We start from the raw sequence: 21,654 nt of genomic DNA on the forward strand, positions 1-21,654 counted from the left end.
GCTTTTGTGATTTCTCTGGGTCAGGTTAGACTGTAAATGACTTTTGTGTTTCCGCTGGGACAGGTAGACTGTACATGGCTTTTGTGATTCTGCTGTTGCAGGTTAGACTGTATATGGCTTTTGTGATTCCACTGGGGCAGGTTAGACTGTATATGGCTTTTGTGATTCCGCTGGGGTAGGTTAGACTGTATATGGCTTTTGTGATTCCACTGGGGCATGTTAGACTGTAAATGGCTTTTGTGATTCTGCTGGGGCAGGTTAGACTATAAATGGCTTTTGTGATTCTGCTGGAGCAGGTTAGACTGTATATGGCTTTTGTGATTCTGATGGGGTAGGTTAGACTGTATATGGCTTTTGTGATTCCCCTGGAGCAGGTTAGACTGTACATGGCTTTTGTGATTCCCCTGGAGCAGGTTAGACGGTATATGGCTTTTGTGATTCTGATGGGGTAAGTTATACTGTATATGGCTATTGTGATTCCCCTGGAGCAGGTTAGACTGTAAATGGCTTTTGTGATTCCCCTGGAGCAGGTTAGACTGTACATGGCTTTTGTGATTCTGCTGTTGCAGGTTAGACTGTATATGGCTTTTGTGATTCCACTGGGGCAGGTTAGACTGTATATGGCTTTTGTGATTCCGCTGGGGTAGGTTAGACTGTATATGGCTTTTGTGATTCCACTGGGGCATGTTAGACTGTAAATGGCTTTTGTGATTCTGCTGGGGCAGGTTAGACTATACATGGCTTTTGTGATTCTGATGGGGTAGGTTAGACTGTATATGGCTTTTGTGATTCCCCTGGAGCAGGTTAGACTGTATATGGCTTTTGTGATTCTGCTGGGGCAGGTTAGACTGTATATGGCTTTTGTGATTCCCCTGGAGCAGGTTAGACTGTATATGGCTTTTGTGATTCTGCTGGGGCAGGTTAGACTATACATGGCTTTTGTGATTCTGATGGGGTAGGTTAGACTGTATATGGCTTTTGTGATTCCACTGGGTCAGGTTAGACTGTATATGGCTTTTGTGATTCTGCTGGGGCAGGTTAGACTGTACATGGCTTTTGTGATTCCCCTGGAGCAGGTTAGACGGTATATGGCTTTTGTGATTCTGATGGGGTAAGTTATACTGTATATGGCTATTGTGATTCCCCTGGAGCAGGTTAGACTGTAAATGGCTTTTGTGATTCCCCTGGAGCAGGTTAGACTGTACATGGCTTTTGTGATTCTGCTGGAGCAGGTTAGACTGTATATGGCTTTTGTGATTCCGCTGGAGCAGGTTAGACTGTATATGGCTTTTGTGATTCTGATGGGGTAAGTTATACTGTATATGGCTTTTGTGATTCCCCTGGAGCAGGTTAGACTGTACATGGCTTTTGTGATTCTGCTGGAGCAGGTTAGACTGTATATGGCTTTTGTGATTCTGCTGGGGCAGGTTAGACTGTGCATGGCTTTTGTGATTCTGATGGGGCAGGTTAGACTGTGCATGGCTTTTGTGATTCTGCTGGGGCAGGTTAGACTGTGCATGGCTTTTGTGATTCTGATGGGGCAGGTTAGACTGTACATGGCTTTTGTAATTCCAATGGAGCAGGTTAGACTGTGAATTGCTTTTTTGATTCCCCCTGGAGCAGGTTAGACTGTAAATGGCTTTTGTGATTCTGCTGGGGCAGGTTAGACTGTAAATGGCTTTTGTGATTCTGCTGGGTCAGGTTAGACTGTAAATAGCTTTTGTGATTCCGCTGGGGTAGGTTAGACTGTATATGGCTTTTGTGATTCCCCTGGAGCAGGTTAGATTGTAAATGGCTTTTGTGATTCTGCTGGGTCAGGTAAGACTGTAAATAGCTTTTGTGATTCCACTGGGGTAGGTTAGACTGTATATGGCTTTTGTGATTCCACTGGAGCAGGTTAGACTGTATATGGCTTTTGTGATTCCGCTGGATCAGGCTAGATTGTATATGGCTTTTGTGATTCCCCTGGACTAAGTAAGACTGTAAAAAAAAATTATGATTCCGCTGGGTCAGGTTAGACTGTACATGGCTTTTGTGATTCTGCTGGGGCAGGTTAGACTGTAAATGGCTTTTATGATTTGGCTGGGGCAGGTTAGACTGTATATGGCTTTTGTGATTTGGCTGGGTCAGTTTAGACTGTATATGGCTTTTGTGATTCCGCTGGGTCAGGTTAGACTGTGAATGGCTTTTGTGATTCTATTGGGGCAGCTTAGACTGCATATGGCTTTTGTGATTCCACTAGGGCAGGTTAGACTGTATATGGCTTTTGTGATTCCACTGGGGCAGGTTAGACTGTATATGGCTTTTGTGATTCCACTGGGGCAGGTTAGACTGTATATGGCTTTTGTGATTACCCTGGGGCAGGTTAGACTGTAAATGGCTTTTGTGATTCCGCTGGGGCAGGTTAGACTGTGTATGGCTTTTGTGATTCCACTGGGTCAGGTTAGACTGTATATGGCTTTTGTGATTTGGCTGGGGCAGGTTAGACTGTATATGGCTTTTATGATTCCACTGGGTCAGGTTAGACTGTATATGGCTTTTGTGATTCTGCTGGGTCAGGTTAGACTGTAAATGGCTTTTGTGATTCCAATGAATCAGGTTAGACTGTAAATGGCTTTTGTGATTCTGTTGGGGCAGGTTAGACTGTATATGGCTTTTGTGATTCTGCTGGGTCAGTTTATACTGTAAATGGCTTTTGTGATTCCGCTGGGTCAGGTTAGACTGTATATGACTTTTGTGAATCCACTGGGGCAGGTTAGACTGCATATGGCTTTTGTGATTCTGCTGGGTCAGTGTATACTGTATATGGCTTTTGTGATTCCGCTGGGGCAGGTTAGACTGTATATGGCTTTTGTGATTACCCTGAGGCAGGTTAGACTGTAAATGGCTTTTGTGATTCCGCTGGGGCAGGTTAGACTGTAAATGGCTTTTGTGATTCCGCTGGGTCAGGTTAGACTGTAAATGGCTTTTGTGATTCCAATGAATCAGATTAGACTGTAAATGGCTTTTGTGATTCTGTTGGGGCAGGTTAGACTGTAAATGGCTTTTGTGATTCTGCTGGGTCAGTTTAGACTGTATATGGTTTTTGTGATTCTGCTGGGTCAGTTTAGACTGTATATGGCTTTTGTGATTCCACTGGGTCAGTTAAGACTGTATATGGCTTTTGTGAATCTGCTGGGTCAGTTTATACTGCATAATTATGGCTTTAGTGATTCTGCTGGGTCAGTTTATACTGTATATGGCTTTTGTGATTCTGCTGGGTCAGTTTAGACTGTATATGGCTTTTGTGATTTTGCTGGGTCAGTTTAGACTGTATATGGCTTTTGTGATTCTGCTGGGTCAGTTTATACTGCATAATTATGGCTTTAGTGATTCCGCTTGGTCAGGTTAGACTGTACATGGCTTTTGTGATTCCACTGGGGCAGGTTAGACTGTATATGGCTTTTGTGATTCTGTTGGGGCAGGTTAGATTGTAAATGGATTTTGTGATTCCACCAGCTGTCCACATTTCTGGCCAGCTTTTTCAGCTGTTGGAAATTGGAAACCTTGTATTATGTAACTATTTGGTTCCATGTCTATTTTTCATCAGTTTACCTGTTATGTAATAACAAAATTAATGTTTAATGTTTAAACAGCTTGTAACAAGTAAGACATGTGCCCCTAGCTGAAAGGTCAAGGTCCTAAAGAGGTCTTATATGGGCATGATTCAGCTTGTTTAGATGTAAAACTCTTCCAACTAGTGGAAAATTTAACAACTTGCAACATAAAAATTCAACATGTGGAGGTAATATGTCACATGCCAAACCATTGCCTCCTAGGTCAAAGATCACACTTTCAGGTTAAATGTGGGCTCTCCTAGGTCAAAGGTCACACTTGCAGGTAAAATATTGGCTTCAATCAGATAATTTGTAATCACCTTGCTACAAATTATCACCTTGTGATGACTGTCATGCCAAACACCTGTACCAACCTCTATTTCTGCTCGTTGAAGGATCATAACAAGGCTATTGTCAAGCAATATTGTCCCCTACCGGCTCCACCATTGTCAGAAATTCCACCATTTTCAGATTTTTTTTGTTGGTTGCCATAGCAACCACAATTTTTGACATAGGAACGAAATAAAATGACGTACATAATGTCCATATTGCCATCTATCCATGTTGCAAGTTTCATGAAAAAATATTAAGAACTTTTAAAGTTATCCCAGGATCCAGAAAACCACCATTTTCAGCAGTATTTCTAGTCTATTTGTTGCCATAGCAACCAGAATTTGTGACGTAGGAACAATAAATGACGTGCATAATGTCCACATTGCCATCTATCCATGTATTAAGTTTCATGAAAAAATATTAAGAACTTTGAAAGTTATCGCAGGATCCATAAAAGTGTGACGGACTGACAGACGGAGCGCAAACCATAAGTCCCCTCCGGTGAAACCGGTAGGGGACAAAAAAGGGCATTGACAATAAGTTTCTCTAATGTTCACCAGGTGCACTTGGCTTGTCAGTTGCACAGTGTCCCAATCTTAAAGGTGGATGTTACACTGACACATCTAATATGGGCGTGACTCTGGAAGTCCTGCAATTTCACATCTTGCAACAAATGAAAATGATTTGAAATTGGGCTCAATGTTCTGGACAAGCATGTGGTTGCGTTTTTGTGTCTGTGTGAACATTGTTTTAAATGGAGCTATTACAACAAATTTCCATTATAATAAAAAAGCCATGCCATGGTTTAAAACATTTATTAAAGAAATCACATTTTTATTGTGTATTTGTTGAAATATATAAATAAAGTATACAGATAAATCTTTTTCATTCATGACCAACACAAATAGGGCTGTCACGATACGCTGTGAGCGTACCGCGGTATATCATGGTACGGCAACACTGTATCGCGGTACGTACCGCGATATTTTACAGAATATGTATCTGTGAAGAAAACAGCAGAATAACAAGTTTTACAAACTTTATTAAACTCAATAATCAGAAAACACTGGTATCATAGTATGACTAGAAACTGTAAAAGAAACTGTAATAAACTTGATAGAAGTAGTCATTGTTATTATTCGAGTCTTTTTCTAAAATGTCCGCCATGTTGTTTACAATAGCTGTGACTACGATCTGTGTAAATCGAACGCTTCAAGGGCATGTTCAAAATGCGGAGTCAGCGGGCCCAGTATTGAAAATCCGTAGCGTTCTGACTCTTCCTCGACTTATTCAGAATCTTAAGATAACATGATTCGGAAGTGCCATGCTTTGAACGATCGATATACTAAAGTTCGAAAATGAGAAATAGAATAAACATCTTTTGGATAATAATGAACTTATTTGCAAAGGAAATCTGTCCCTAATTCCAAAAAAGGTACGGACCCATACATCGCCGTATTTTAAACGTGAAAGTTAAACATCTACAAGTGGAACCGCTTGCTTGACCTGAATATTAACGGATTATTTATTTAGCCCTTTTGAATCGCTTCTACATTTTTCAAAATGATATCTATATCAAAATAATTATGTAATGTATTTATATCTGTGCTAATATAATAATATTAAAAAAACCGGTGCGGCAACGCCGTACCGCGGTGCGATTTTTTTCACGACATGCACCGCGATATACCGGTATACCGGTGAATCGTGACAGCCCTAAACACAAATAACAATCAGAGAAATTGCAAAATCAGAGAAATTGCAACATTTTATCAGTCACTGAAATTTAACTTAAAGACAATTTTTTTTATAAAGCACACTTCAAATAAACTCAAATTCAAAATAATAACATAACTACTAATAACGATTACAAAATATGCAGCTAATAAACATCTGAATAAAGAATCATATGACATCTTAGAATTTTTATAAGAGATGATGGCATTTCTAAATCAGTTACCCAGAACAGACACAAAATTTATAACAACAATAATACTGGTAAAATGTACCACAACATTTGAAAACGACACCTAGGATATGCTACAGAAGGACAGAAATGGCAGGGCAAAGCTATAGTATAAATAGCAGGTTATTAATATGGTCTCTAGAGAGCTACCCCTTCAAATGCAATAATTTATATCACACACTATTGGTATAAATTTTTTCTATTGTACAAACTTTTCAACAAATAATACAAATGTACATACACTGCCAGTGTCACTCTTTAATAATGTTCTGCGAATTTAACATCTTTGGCTTTACCTTTTTTTTAAGTGGTTGTTTTATTCTTGTTGATGAATGCGAATTCAAATGTTGCAAAGCTATAAATGTTACTGTCATAAAATGAAGCGAAACATTATGTTATACAAATTTTTTAATATGTATCTTTAAGTTTGAAGATGGTGTACTACACAGAACAATACACAAGTACACTAATTTACAATAATTTTCATTTCAAATCAACAAGTTAAATTCAATAATAGACCAAGACTCTAACAGTACAGTTGAAGCGACAGGCACACAATATAATACAATGCTACATATTCAACTGACAATATTAACACAAAGGGCAGAGTCAATAAACGCAACACATAAAAAAGTCACATTCAATGTAATAGAATTGTTATAAACAGTACTTTTTTCAGACTATATCACAGAAAGTGGAATCACAGATTCAAACCACATACCACATAGACAAGGGTTGTCTATGCAACTGAAGCACCTGGCTAACATCATTATATCATATGCAACAGTTTCAAGTTGAACCCTTGATACAAATATAATACTCTTTTATATTCATGAAGAGCCCTTTTGACAAAAGAGCACCCTGTCTTTTCAAATTCTAGATGGAGAACTGCCTCTGTACAACAACATTCCTACATTACCCATAAATTGACATCACAAAGATATTTTTTTTATAAATATATAATCACAAATAAAAAAATAAAAATATCTATTACAACTTATTGATTATTTCTTTTTTTTGTTTGCCGAGGGGCTCTTTTTGCCTTTGGCACTTCCTTTCTTGCCCTTGGGTGATTTAGCCTCGGCTTCCTTCAACTGTGCCTCCGTGGCTTTATTGATCTCCTCAAGACGTTTGCGTTCAGCCTCAAGGTATTTCTGCCTGAACGCCTCACGAGGCTCATTCACTGCTTTCCTTGCCTCGTCCAGCATTGCCTAGCAACAAGGAAGAAACATTGTAACATGGCTATCCACTATATGAGCTGGGGTATGGGAAAATGGGGCTTAATGCAGGTGTCTTCCCAGATCAGCCTGTGCAGTCTGCACAGGCTATACATGGACTTTTTTCATCTCAACTGGATTTTTGTTAAGAAGAGACTTTCTTTAAATGAAAAATACATTACAAGCCGAGTGTTGTCCCAGTTGAGCCTGACACTTGACAAACATCTGTTAAGCAAAGTTTTCACAGAACCAGACTCATATTGGGGGAAAGAGGTAGGATCACAAATGGTACGGAGTGCTGCAAAAAAGGGCAAGATGAAAAGCCAGACGTTTGGTGGCGTTTTCTTATTAGTTCCTTAATCAAATACATTTCTAGACTAACACTTAATTGTTCTATTCAGCTCTGTTGTTCCATTTGCAATTTAGACATAAAATTACAATTATATTGGCTATAATGTAAATAATATAAGCAAAACTAATCAATGTTCTTTTTGTTTGACATTTTCATGAATGGACCAGTGCAGGGGGCAGCAGTTTGGGAGCAGAGGGGCAGAGAACTGCACACTTCCATTTTATTCTAAATCTGTTCCTAATATATTATGAAAGCCAGAGACAGCTGGCGAACACTGTTGGGAGTGTTCTTAAAATCTCCCCTAAAGATACCAAGTCCTGGTGCTACCCTGGAAACGAACTTTAGATCATTTCCATGAGCCTTTAAGGCTTTCGTTGCAATCAGGCTAAAATAAATTAATAAAAAACTAATCCGTACCTGTAGTTCCTCGCACTCCAGTATCTGTTTCTCCTTGGTCTGATTACGCAACTCTCGGTCCCGCCTACGCCACTCCTCCACCTGCTGTCTGAAGGCCTTGTACTCCGAGATCTGTAGCTGCTGCTCCTCCATCTTACGTCTGCTCTCGGTCTCGTCCAGGTATCGCGGCTTCTCTTCTGTACGTCTGCAGGTAAAAGATTATCCCTTTTATCACTTCCATAGGCATTATGACCAGTTCGCAATCGCTTAATCAAATTAAATAAGAGACCTTTATAATAGATTCATTTTGTAAAGGTTTCATTTCCAACCATTAGATGCTGATGAGCAACAGACAACATAAAACTTGATCAGCTTGCCAGTAACTTGCATGCTTTTCTCGTTGTATGCAGGTTGCAGATAGAAATGTGCACTTTAGTGGGAAAGGTTAGTTTGAGCTGCGTTCTGTGAAAGTCTGCACAGGCTAATCAGGGACGACACTGCTCTTTTAACACAAGTATCTTATTAGCACAAATCCAGTTAAGGCGGAAAGTGTCTCCCCAGATTACCCTATGCAGACTGCGCAGGCTAATCAGGGACAACACTTTATGCTTTTATGGAATTTTTTGTTTTAAGGAAGTATCTTTTTTGCGAAAATATACGACAGTGCGTATAGGAGAATGGTTTAGGAAAGATCCGTTTAATCAAAAGTACATTGGTTTGAGCTGTGCTTGAGACAAATCATTTTCTTTATTTGATTTATTATGCCCCCCTTCGAAGAAGAGGGGGTCTATTGTTTTGCACATGTCGGTCGGTCCGTCAGTCGGTCCGTCCACCGAATGGTTTCTGGATGATAACTCAAGAACGCTTAAGCCTAGGATCATGAAACTTCATAGGTACATTGATCATGACTCGCAGATGATCCCTATTGATTTTCAGGTCACTAGGTCAAAGGGCAAGGTGACTTGACACAGAAAAATGTTTTCCGAAGATAACTCAAGAACACTTGCACCTAGGATCATGAAACTTCATAGGTACATTGATCATGACTTGCAGATGACCCCTATTGATTTTCAGGTCACTAGGTCAAATGTTAAGGTCATGGTTACTTGACTCGGTAAAATGGTTTCCGGATGAAAACTCAAAAAGCTAACGCCAAGGATCAAGAAACTTCATAGGTACATTGATCATGACTCGCAGATGACCCCTATTGATTTTCAGGTCTTTAGTTTATTTGAAATGTTTTGACTATTTCTATGTACATAAAACATTAACATGGGTAAAGCATGTTCGAAAAATGTAAATTAAGCATGTTCGAAAAATGTAAATTCATCTATTTTTTATCTTTCATTATTCTTTTGTATCCTTGAAGGCTGAAAGGCTTTGCAGCCCTTGCCCCCAGAGCGGATTAATTCTATATTTTATGCTTTGCAGGATCATTAGAGATGACAGCATGCAAGAGCTATACTAACTTTGCCTATTTATGTATTTATTACATGTATCTACCTATAGAAGTATGTTTTGTTCATAGATTTTGAGACATAATCATATTATGTGGTGGTTTTACATGCATAACTTTTTTATCTTTGGTTTTGTGTTATTCACTAAATAGCCTTGCATCATGCATAGATTAGTGTACAAGTAGTACTGCTTTGTAAGTTGTTAAATATGTTAAAGAATAAAATAAACATTAAATGGGTGGATTTGGTCGGCTGTATGGGGAGGAGGAGGCTGAATATGTCCCGAGTCAGTGAAAACCAAGATTTGGTCAGTGAAAAGTCAGGAAATTTTATTTCATCAGGTTCGTGGCAACCCTGATAAACTACATAGCAACTTTATATTTGGCTTACTGGGGGGGGGGGGGGGCATAGTGTTTCTCAAAGAAATCTTGTTTCTATTCTTGTCATTATAATGGAGCTCTTAAGTTTAAATCTAGTAATTTAAGTCTAATACCAACACACTTGAAAAAATGCCCCAATCTGTGAAAACAGTCTCTTTAACACTTTCCCACTCAGAAGCAAAGTTTAAATGGCTATATGCAACCAGCATAAAACCAGAAGAGCCTGCGCGTTACTCGTAGTCTGTTCAGGTTTTATGCTGTTTATTGCTCAAAAGTAATTAAGGGTTGGAAATAAAGCCTTTATAACTTGAATCTAGTAAGAAATGTCTTAAATTTCATTTGATTTTCTAAGCAAATACAAACATGCTATAATAAGCGTCCGAGCCGGAAAAGGATAAGTAATTTCCTGACACCCATTAAAAATACCCCAAATCTGTTAAAAACAACAACAATAGTCCCTTAAAAGAGCTCCTTACATGATGAAGGGGGTATAATCCACCGGCTGCAGGATCTCCTTTGGTGTGGGTGGTGTGGGAGGCTCGAGGGTGAGGGTTCCATCGTCTTCGCCCAGGAATGACCCCGGGGTCTGAGGTGGGATGTCAAGGGTCGTGTCAGCCCCTCCCTCTCCCTCCAGCTTCTCTCCTTCCAGCGTCTCCTCATCCCCACCTCCTAGCTTGATTGTGTGCTCCTTCAGGTACTTCAGTCTCGATTGCATTGCCTATACAAATAGAAGGTTTTTAAAAAGGAATTTCTTGTATTAAGACAAAATCTAATAAACTGAATATGGATAACATTATAATAGATGCATTTTAAATGACTATAGAGTATTTTATTTAAATTGTTGCCTTAAAAAGACAATAATATGCACAACTATAACTCATCCTATCTCACAAAAATCTTTGATCACCAAATTTACCTGTTTTTTTAATAAGGCATTGACAGTTGTGCACAAGCCAGGTAAGGTGAAAACCCATATCAACAAGATATGTGTTTGTCAGAAACACTATGTCCCCTTTTGCGCCGCTTTGAAGCTATATATTTGACCTTTGACCTTGAAGGATAACCTTGACCTTTCACCACACAAAATAAGCAACTCCATGAGATACACGTGCATGCCAAATATCAAGTTGCTATCTTCAATATTGCAAAAGTATTCATTAAATGAGCGATTTTAACCCATATATTTGACCTTTGACCTTGAAAGATCACCTTGACCTTTCACCACTCAAAATGTGCAGCTCCATGAGATACACATGCATGCCAAATATCAAGTTGCTATCTTCAATATTGCAAAAGTTTTCATTAAATGAGCGATTTTAACCCATATATTTGACCTTTGACCTTAAAAGATGACCTTGACCTTTCACCACTCAAAATGTGCAGCTCCATGAGATACACATGCATGGCAAATATCAAGTTGCTATCTTGAATATTGCAAAAATTATTGCAAATGTTAAAGTTGGGTCAAACAAACAAACACACAAACCAACAGACAGGGCAAAAACAATATGCCCCCCACTATATTGGTGGGGGACATAAAAATGCCTTTCCTTTAAATAACCACTTATTTGTACACATGTTGTTTCATAATAAATTCACTATCCATTAAGCATATTACTGATTTTTTGTATCAATCACCCCTCCATTAGCCTTGTATGAAGAAAGATAAAATATATTACCACCACATTGCTATTAATAAGTACCAATTTCCATGATTATATCTTATGACCCCATCTGGAAATGGTATTACTTTGTGTGTAATTTTATTTTTGTAAAAGCCACTTGACATTTCACATCTGCTGAAATTTCTATTTATTTCATATTTTGCAAACAGACAGATGAACAGATGAAGTTGATTGGCATACATGTACCAACATTTGAGAACTTTCTGATGTGTATACTAATTTTTATGATAAATCACTGTTTGAGTTGTTACAATTTTTAGTTTTATTCAATTTTTTTGTAACAGTAAACTGATCTTTGACCTCTAGAGAAAAAAGGGGGTCCTTCTTAATTCTCAAATTGCCCTTTATAAATGCAGCAGGTTTCATCCCAGTATCTTCACTGCTTTGTATTTAATATTAGGATCAATTTTTTGGACAGACAGATGGATGGACATGACAAACCGAGTGTAAACCTATAGTCCATGCCAGTAAACCAGAGAGGGAACTTAAAACATTTTAAATGAGCCTTGTTCTGGGTAAACAAGGTTTAATGCATGTGCGTAAAGTGTTGTCCCGTATTAGCCTGTGCAGTCTGCACATGCTAATCAGGGACAACACTTTCCACCTTAACTGGATTTTTGCTCAGAAGACAGTTCCTTTTAACGAAAAATACCATAAAAGCGGAAAGTGTCGCCCCTGATTAAACTGTGCAGACTGCACTGGCTAATCTAAGGTAAAAACTTTTCACACATGAATTAAACCCTGTTTTCCCCTGTCAACCTTTAAAACAGAAGCGGCCAAAAAACTTCCACACATACCTTGGCAGCGCGTCCGGGCTCGGCCTCCTCCCAGGCTTTCTTGAGGGCACGAATCTCGTCTGCACGCTCGGTGTCTTTCTTCACCTCTATGTCCTCCTAGAACATAACATATCAGGGCCCGTTCTTAGACATAAAAATAAACTTAGATCCAAGAAAAATACATCCAGCATTTTAAATATATCCAGGCTTCCACTGCTGATATTGTCCTAAACAGAATGCTCTACATTAAGACTCCTGAACATTTGAATAAGCCTTAGGCATTCGATGCAATTGAGCTTCAATAAAATAGGCTCAAACTTCATCAAACAAAAGCTCGCCATGCTTACCGCGGCGTTGGCATCACTGACAATCCTGAATGTCCAGTGAGGCTTCATGAGGTCAAACTGCTGGCTTGGAGGTCGTGACCCCTTGCTGTCCTTGTCCTTGCCTTTGTCCTTGGCCCCCTTGGCTCCTTTCGCAGCGGCCCCCTTGGTCTTGTCCACTGACGCAGTTGTCTTCTCTGCTTTAGGGGGCTCTTCCGCTGCCTTTTCTTTAAATGAAACTGCAACAAATCAAATTAAACAGCTTAATGGCACTGCTTAAAAAACATCAATTGCACTTTAGGTATTTTTTATCTCAGTTATTTAAGTTGGTATTGCATCAAAGTGTGATTTGGTATCCTATAGTGTCAACTGCCCTTAGAGACCCAGTACTTGTGACCTTAACAATTGAAGCTAGGGAGGAATCATTAATATAGCCTTGTTCTAGAAAACTGAGTATGTATGTTAAGTGTCAACCAAGAGCCTGTTCAATCTGAACAGGTTAAGCAGGGATACACTTTCAGCTTTAATGGAATTTTTGTTCTGCGACAACACTTTACACACATGCATTTAACCCAGTTTACAAAGAAAAAGGCTACATGAGTTTTTTTTATGATAGAAATCAATTGCTCCTAGAGTTTTGAACAACTGATCCAAAGACAGCCCTACTGGTACCTGTACAGGAAATCATTTGTTTCTGCTATTTCACACATTCAGTTTTAAATAACATGGCCATTTTTTCAAAGTATATCAGACCATATGAAAATTCACTCTTTAATGTCTAACATTCAGATTTCTCCATGACTCCTGTTGAGTCTTGAGCATAATGAAACTCTATTCTTTACAAAGTAGCACAATTATCACTACAATTTTAAGTCCCCCATTCATAGTCAAGATGAAATGAGCTGAGTTCTGGGAAAACTTGGTTAATGAATGTTTGTAAAGTAACCTCTCTGATAAGCCTGTGCAGTGTCAGGGATAACACTTTTAGCCTAAAATGGATTTTCGTTTAGAGCACACTTTCCATACATACACAATTTTATAAAAGCAAAAAGTGCATCCATAATTAGTCTGTGAAAACTGAAAAGCTTATCTGGGACGACGCTTTCTGCACATGCATTAAGGCCAGTTTTAGCAGAACATGGCTTAAAAACAAGTGATACACAGCCTATAAGTGAGATGACAACCAACCTTTGAGCTCATTCTTCTCCAGTTCCTTCAGCATCTGCACAAACTGCCAACTGGATTCAGAGAGTGGCCAGCTGTCCTTCAGTACCTGTGCCTCAACGATGTACTTGTGCGGCTGCAAAATAATTTTGTTTATTTGAGCTAAGATCTACTCGCACTTTTCCTGGGTATTCTGTTCCATTACTAAGTGAACACACATAGGACACAAGAGTTGGGGGGAGAATGACCAAAAAAAATCATAACCAATCTTCACCGCTCTAGGGCAGAGAATCTATCATTCGTTCCTTTGATTTTTGGTCCAGCACAATTATTTACTAGCTAAGCAAGCCAGCATATTTGTTTAGATATTTTGCTGAATCAATCATGACTGAGTATTACCAGTATTGGTGGTATTTAATGGCTGCAGGATTATCATCTCAAACTTTTTCCCAACATGCTTGCCCAAGTCCAACCAATAAGTATAAAATATGCCAAATTATTTATGTAAACTAGCGCTTAAAGCCATGTTAATAGAGACCATAAACTGTAACTAAGGTTTAAGAAATATCTATACCAATCATTGACCAATCTAAACAGAAAACAATAATGATAGATTTGAGCAAATGATAAAATTTAAACATCAGGGTAGAGCTCTAAAAAAACGAGGCTTTGTTTAAAGGACGTCTCTTTAAAAGAAAAATCCACTTTAGACGGAAAGTGTTGTCCCTGATAAGCCTGTATGAACGACATAATTGCTTAAAGCCACTTTTTCTCAAAGCGCCTCCCATGTGTAAAGCCACAAAGGACGGTGATTGTGTTTACCCGCAAGTCGCGCTCCTCTAGATCGCCATCACTGAGTCCACCGTCTGAGTGATGGTCCATCTGACTGCTTCTCTGTAACGGGTAGAAACAAGGATTAATACTTGACCACTCACAAGCAACGTGTAAATGGCTATATGCAACCAGCATAAAACCAGAACAGCCTGCAAGTAACTCGCAGTCTGTTCAGGTTTTATGCTATTTGCTGCTCATCAGTATCTTAGGGCGGGAAATTGAGCCCTTTAAAACTTTGATCTAGTTAATTTATTTTTAATTTTCTTATGGACTACAAAAGTGTCAAAGTGTGCATCAGAATGATAAATGGTTAAGCAACACGGGAGTCTGTTTCCGGGTGGGTCAAAACACCTACCAATTAAATGTGCATTACTTTCATATTACCCTGTATCTGTACACTTGAGATACAATACAAATGAGCATAAGCCAGGTTTACCCAGAGAATGTCTCATTTGTTTTCCATCCCATTTTAGACATTATTGTTATTTTAAACAGCAAGTTCCTATAACTTTCCATAAAAAAAGGCAAAAATTAACAAGGTTGATGGAAATTCACTGGTTACCATCTTTTTATTTATTAACATACAAATGTTATAACATCAAACTGTGCTAACCATACTTGCAAGAACAGATTAGTCTAAATAACATTATACATGAATCTCAACTACCCTTAATCCTAAGTTTCTTAATTCCTAAGTTTCATAAAAACAAACAAATAATAAACACGTTTTATTTAAATACGCAGTTCCCAAAAAAGAAAACAAATAGAATCATGTCATAGACACTGATGCCGACACAAAGACACAGACAAATCCATTATACCACATTCCAGGGTACACAAAATGGCAAAGGGACGTTATTCTTTCAAATTCCTTTATTAACGATCATCTTCTCTTAAGGTATCAGCTGCTGAAGTTTAACAAAATCTACCAAGCTGTTATAAAGGTTTAGTTCACAAAATTGTGGAGAAAATATATTCCAGTGAAAAATGAAATAGTAGAAAAAAAGGCCATTAACCAGCCAAACCTGGATGTATCCAATTTTTTTCCTTAAAATCATCTACACATTATTGATTAAGGTCATTCTGCTCCCATTCCAGTAATAAAGTGCCAAAGACACTAATTCCCCCTAAACAAATGTTATTACACAGAAAAATCCACCATCTACTTGTATTCTACAGTGGAAAAAGAGAGATTTATACTAATAGATTTTATCCAACTTTTATTTAAAGCAAACAAATGTTAAATAAGTTAGGCCTTGAACTATGAAAATCCACAAAACATAAACAAATAGCGCCACAAGTCTTGGTTATCCCATCTACCCTAAGACTTAACTGAGCTATGGTCACATTAACAAAATAACATGTAAACAAGTTAAGTGATTTACTTCTGCTGCCCTTGGACTTTCCCTAGAAGGCGGGGTCTGAAATGTTTATAAAAGGGAGGCAGGTCAGTTCAAGTTAGAACAAGAGCTTGTCACAGTAGTGCCAAATCCCCATCGAAATGTGTTTGCTTGTATGACAACATTTGTTTTAGAGAGTAGAATAATATTTGTAAAAACAAATAAAGGGAGATAATTCATTATGCTCCGGACAAACATTTACTTTGAAATTAAATAAAGGGATATAATTCAAACACTAAGGTAGATAGAGTTATGGTTCTTAATCACTGCACTTCTCCTTCTTGTCATCTGTTTTAGTTTCAAGTTTGAAGTAAATCCCTTCAGTAAATTTAGAGTTATGCCTCGGACAAAAATTTACTTTAAAATGATATAAAAGGGGAGATAATTCAAAAACTAAGGTAGATAGAGTTATGGTTCTTGGTCACTGCACTTCTCCTAGTTGCCATATGTTTATATTTCAAGTTTCAAGTAAATCCCTTTAGTAGATTTAGAGTTATGCTCTGGACAAAATTAACTTTAAAGTTATATAAAAGGTGAGATAATTCAAAAACTAAGGTAGATAGAGTTATGGTTCTTAGTCACTACATTTTTCCTACTTTCCATCTGTTTATATTTCAATTTCAAGTAAATCCCTTCAGTAGATTTAGAGTTATGCTCCGGACAAAAATTTACTTTAAAATTATATAAAAGGGGAGATAATTCAAAAACTAAGGTAGATAGAGTTGTGGTTCTTGGTCACTTTACTTCTCCAGGTTGTCATATATTTATATTTTAAGTTTAAGTAAATCCCTTTAGTATATTTAGAGTTATACTCCGGACAAAAATTTACTTTAAAATTATATAAAAGGGGAGATAATTCAAAAACTAAGGTAGATAGAGTTGTGGTTCTTGGTCACTGCACTCCTCCTACTTGTAATCTGTTTATATTTCAAGTTTCAAGTAAATGCCTTTAGTATATTTAGAGTAATGCTCCGGACAAAAATTTACTTTAAAGTTATATAAAAGGGGAGATAATTCAAAAACTAAGGTAGATAGAGTTATTGTTCTTGGTCACTGCACTTCTCCTAGTTGCCATCTGTTTATATTCTAAGTTTAAAGTAAATCCATTGAATAGATTTGGAGTTATGCTTCGGACAAAGTTTCAGCCGGACGGACAGACAGACAGACGGACAGATGGACAGGACCAATTACTATATCCCATCCGAATTTTTTTTCGGGGATGAAAAAAACATTAGAGCTGCACTCTTGGAAAATGAGCTTATTGCATGTGCTTAAAGTGATGTACCAGATTTGTACAGGCTTATCTTCGATGACAATTTCTGCCTAAACTGGATTTTTGTTTTGAACAGACTTCCTTTAAAATGAAAATAACATAAAATGTAAAGCGTATAAAGGGAATACATGGTTAGCCTGTACAGACTATTATCAGCACTGGCTAATCTAGAATGACAATTGTATGCACATGCATTAAGCCCTGTTTTCCCAGAACGAAGCTAAATCATTTTCTTCAATTGCAATTGTGTCTTGTTCTGACAAAACTGGGCATAATGCATGTGCGTAAAGTGCCGTGCGGACTGCACAGGCTAATCTGGTACGGCACTTTACGCACAAGCATTAAGCCCAGTTTTCTCAGAACAAGACACAATTGAATGAAGAGTACATGAATTAAGAGAGGCAGATAAATGCCCTCGGAATAATATGAAATCATCTTTATTTGATTGTTGTAGGGGTTCGTACTGTTTTGGGCGCATGAATTTTAAGTCAGATGACAATAAGATAATTTTATAATATTTTGTAGGCCCTTTTCTTACAAAGATTCTTAACTATTTGCATACTTTTATATGGTAATGCAATATATTAAAGCTAACCTTTTAAAAGAAATATACAAAGAACCAATATAGCATTAAAAAGTAATACATATTTGAATGTACCATGTATTCAAGGGACTTGTTCACAACTAGGTACTATAACGATTTATACAATAATTATATAGTCTTAGATTAAAAAAGAATGTATCCATTATCTTTAAATGAGAAAACTGACTCCTAAATAACAAAATATGTAACAAATATTAGATTATTAACAGATAATCATCATTTGAAATCATTTAAATAATGAAGCGTTCTTTTCTTGCTTTAAAATAAGTTAAGACTATGAAAAACATTAAAGATTTGTTAGCAAACATATTTAATGACATCTTTTGAAAATGAGAATAACTGTGAACAAGTCCCTTCAATATCATCGCGTGAAATGGCACCTTCACCAAAATAATCAACCAATCTTACACATTAACATACACATAAAATATTTAATAAGTTATAATTAAGAGATGCACCATTTCACAAGAAAACACCAGCAATTCACCAGATTCAATATCAGTTGTTTTTTAAATCAACCAAGTCAATCAAACACACACGCTACAGAAAATAACATACAAGTCCTATGATTAATAACCTTATGATGAAGAATGACATCTTGTAGGAACCTTATGCTACACACAGATTAAACATACACAAATCAGATCTGCCTTTACAGAAAATATTTGATTAATAATAAAAAAATTGTAATTATTTTACAGAAGTTGTTTTGTATTTTGGTTGCAAGATGCAGATTGATAATGATTTCTGTGAAGTGAAATATTTGAAAATATTTGGCAACATTATAGGCTTAATACATACAATATTCGTTTGTTATCTTCTCAAAATTAATTAAATGCATTTTGATGATAATAAGGGAGCAGTTTGTGTTGCGGAAGATGTAATATATCTTACAAGGAAAAAGGTTTTCAGGGGTAGTATCTTTTAGAATGAGATTTGCTACTATCTTAAGTTGTCTTTCCATAATAATACATCATAAATTACTTTTTGGTAACATGTGTTGTATTGGTCATAATAGGTTTCTTTTTTGCTCAGATGTATTTACTTACTTCCATTTTGTCAATAAGAACATGATCAAAGGCATGTTTTTGTTTTAGAACAATTTCAATGTTAAGAACAACAATTTCAAAATGAACAAGACAAGCTGCACAGAACCAGTTCCATCACCAACCAACCCTTAATGTAGGGTACAGTTTTTTTGTGCAGAAAAACAGTTAAAATAAGCTACCACCCTACAGTACTTGTTCATTTGGATTACCTTTCTCCTCTTGGCTGTCCCGGTTTGGGTGGACTGTACATAACATTATTAAGTTAGGTTCTACATCAATAATATATTTATTCAATTGTATACTTTTTTCTTGCACTCTAAAGCTCAAAGTGTATGCCTAACACTCTTGCAGCCTTATAAATAATATAAGCTTCCAAGCTTTCAAATGCAAATACATGTCAATCGTAATATGAACTGTAAAGCTAAAGTATATAAGTGAGTTCTAGCTAAACGGGCTTGCACATTGTAGATAGCAATACTCAACTAACGACCAATCATGCCTATAGACATACAATACATCTATAATATCTACAAATATGGAAACATAATGCATCCATTAGAATTCTCGATGCACACAATTAAAAGGTTATACATAAAAATATATCACACATGTTTTTGACGTCTCATGGGAATGTTTATTAAAGGCATCAATTATCCCATATATCGAATAACTTATCAGTTTTAATTTATAAAAAATTCACTGTTAAAGCAGGTAACTAAACAAATTTAAGAACAAGAGGGCCTGAAAGGCCCAAAGTCGCTCACCAGAGATAAAAAGAAATGACCTGTTCTTTGCAGCCCAAAATATCAATGGAACAAATGTTCTAACCAAGTTTCATGAAGAATGAACAACAAATGGCCCCTTGGCGGCCATGTTTTTTTAACAGAACTGAACCATTTTTTAACTCTTCCAAGATATGTCCAAATTTTATGAAGATTGGGCAAAAAATGTGTCTTCTATACTGTTCACATGTTTTCACTATATACATGTAAAGAAAACTGCCCCACTCCCTAGCGGCCATGTTTTTTCACTGATCACGACCATTTTCAAACTCGTCCGAGACATCCACATAACTAATGTTTTGACAAAATTTCATGATGATTAGGGAAAAAATGTGACTTCTAGAGTGTTCACAAGCTTTTTTACCATATAAATATAAGGAAAAAGACCCCCCTAGCGGCCATGTTTTTTTAACCGATCCAAACCATTATCAAGCTCAACTGTCGTATCCAGGTGTGGTAGTGCGGTCTCCTTCGATTACGCAAATGAACCGGTCACAGGACGGTTATGAGTTATGTAACTTTGTGAGCACTTACACGCCGGGTATGCGGATACTTTGATAACAGATGGCACTTCCATACCAGATAACAACAAAAGCCACGCGCGTGAGTTGAGTTCTTCAGCTATTTTGCATTTATGTAATGCGGAAATATTTATTTGACGAACGCTTATTTCTGGTCAGGATGACACCACTGACTGGTTGTAATTCAATTAACTAAAGGCGTCCAGCCAGAGACGCCTGAATACACTCAAAGAATTTATTTATAAGTGAAAACCAAAGCAGCTTTAACAAAAATAACTTACTTTTATTCCAAGAACTCGGAAAATGAAGAACAATGACAGAGAATTAAGAACAGGTACAAGCCAAGTCTAAGGAATCTAAGTATCGTTACAAAAATGAACAACATACAGCAAATAATGAATGTTAAAAGAAGTTCACAATCTGTCAAAAAACTGATATAAATATTAATTACTGTAATTCTAGAATGTGCTTCAAAAATCTAGTTTACAAAATAGGTCTAACTTAATCTAAAGAACAATATTTATGGAAATTAGGAAACTTCAGTGAATCAAATGTAAAAATAAGAAGAATTTACTAAAGTTATTGAAATACAATAGTCTTTCTAATTTAGAAAATACCAAATAAAAATAATCTAAATAATAAGAATAATTTAGTATTATTACAAGGGACAAAATTGTCACAAAACCAGGTTTTCATTGTGAAAAAAAAATCTGATAAAGGGAGAAAACTCAAACTGAACTTTTGAAATGACCAAAAAAAATTAACCCCCTTTGTAAGTTTTTTTTTTTTTTTAAATCTATTTTTAGTCGTGGCGACATTGACATTGGAGATATTGACGTGATTCTTTCGTGGGACACACCGTCCCATGATGGTGAACAAATGTGCCAAATGATTTTAAAATCTCACAATGAATGACATAGTTATGGCCAGGACAAGCTCATTTATGGCCATTTTTGACCTTTGGACTCAAAGTGTGACCTTGACCTTGGAGATATCGACGTAATTATTTCGCGCGACACACCGTCCAATGATGGTGAACAAATGTGCCAAATGATTTTAAAATCTGATGATGAACGACATAGTTATGGCTCGGACAAGCTCATTTATGGCCATTTTTGACCTTTGAACTCAAAGTGTGACCTTGACCTTGGAGATATCGACGTAATTATTTCGCGCGACACACCGTCCAATGATGGTGAACAAATGTGCCAAATGATTTTAAAATCTGACAATGAACGACATAGTTATGGCCCGGACAAGCTTATTCCGCCAGCCCGCCAGCCAGCCAGCCCGCCAGCCAGCCAGCCAGCCAGCCCGCCCGCATTCGCCAATCTAATAACCAGTTTTTTCCTTCGGAAAACCTGGTTAAAAATACCAAAATGTCTTGATGCTGGTGTTAAAATAATTTATAATTTAATTATTTCAAAATTCCAACCATTTTCAAGAGCTGTTACCTTTTCAAGAAAGCATCAAGAGGTGATTAAATCAGCCAAAACAGCTTATTTTATACAGTTCAGAAGAGATCACTGGCAGAGTAGTATATTTT

The 21,654-nt window shown here is 37.1% G+C and overlaps 1 protein-coding gene across 28 annotated transcripts in view; it reads right to left on the bottom strand.

Annotated features, from left to right (window-relative positions):
- Positions 1-5,661: 5,661 nt before the first annotated feature.
- Positions 5,662-21,654, bottom strand: part of LOC127853932 (androglobin-like) — a 171,806-nt gene continuing 155,813 nt past the window's right edge. For 24 of the 28 annotated variants that reach the window (XM_052388785.1, XM_052388787.1, XM_052388789.1 and 21 more), the window contains 8 exons: positions 15,865-15,900; positions 14,468-14,539; positions 13,670-13,781; positions 12,506-12,720; positions 12,180-12,275; positions 10,174-10,415; positions 7,882-8,065; positions 5,662-7,106 (listed from right to left, as the gene is read on the bottom strand). In XM_052388785.1, coding sequence (XP_052244745.1) covers positions 6,900-7,106; positions 7,882-8,065; positions 10,174-10,415; positions 12,180-12,275; positions 12,506-12,720; positions 13,670-13,781; positions 14,468-14,539; positions 15,865-15,900 — 1,164 coding nt within the window. In that variant the 3' untranslated portion in view covers positions 5,662-6,899. Of the gene's footprint in view, positions 7,107-7,881; positions 8,066-10,173; positions 10,416-12,179; positions 12,276-12,505; positions 12,721-13,669; positions 13,782-14,467; positions 14,540-15,864; positions 15,901-19,014; positions 19,048-21,654 lie in introns of all 28 variants that reach the window. The other 4 variants (XM_052388770.1, XM_052388795.1, XM_052388778.1 and 1 more) reach the window with 2 other exon arrangements.

This window comes from Dreissena polymorpha, chromosome 12 (genome assembly GCF_020536995.1).
Source record: "Dreissena polymorpha isolate Duluth1 chromosome 12, UMN_Dpol_1.0, whole genome shotgun sequence".
Lineage (NCBI taxonomy): Eukaryota > Metazoa > Mollusca > Bivalvia > Myida > Dreissenidae > Dreissena > Dreissena polymorpha.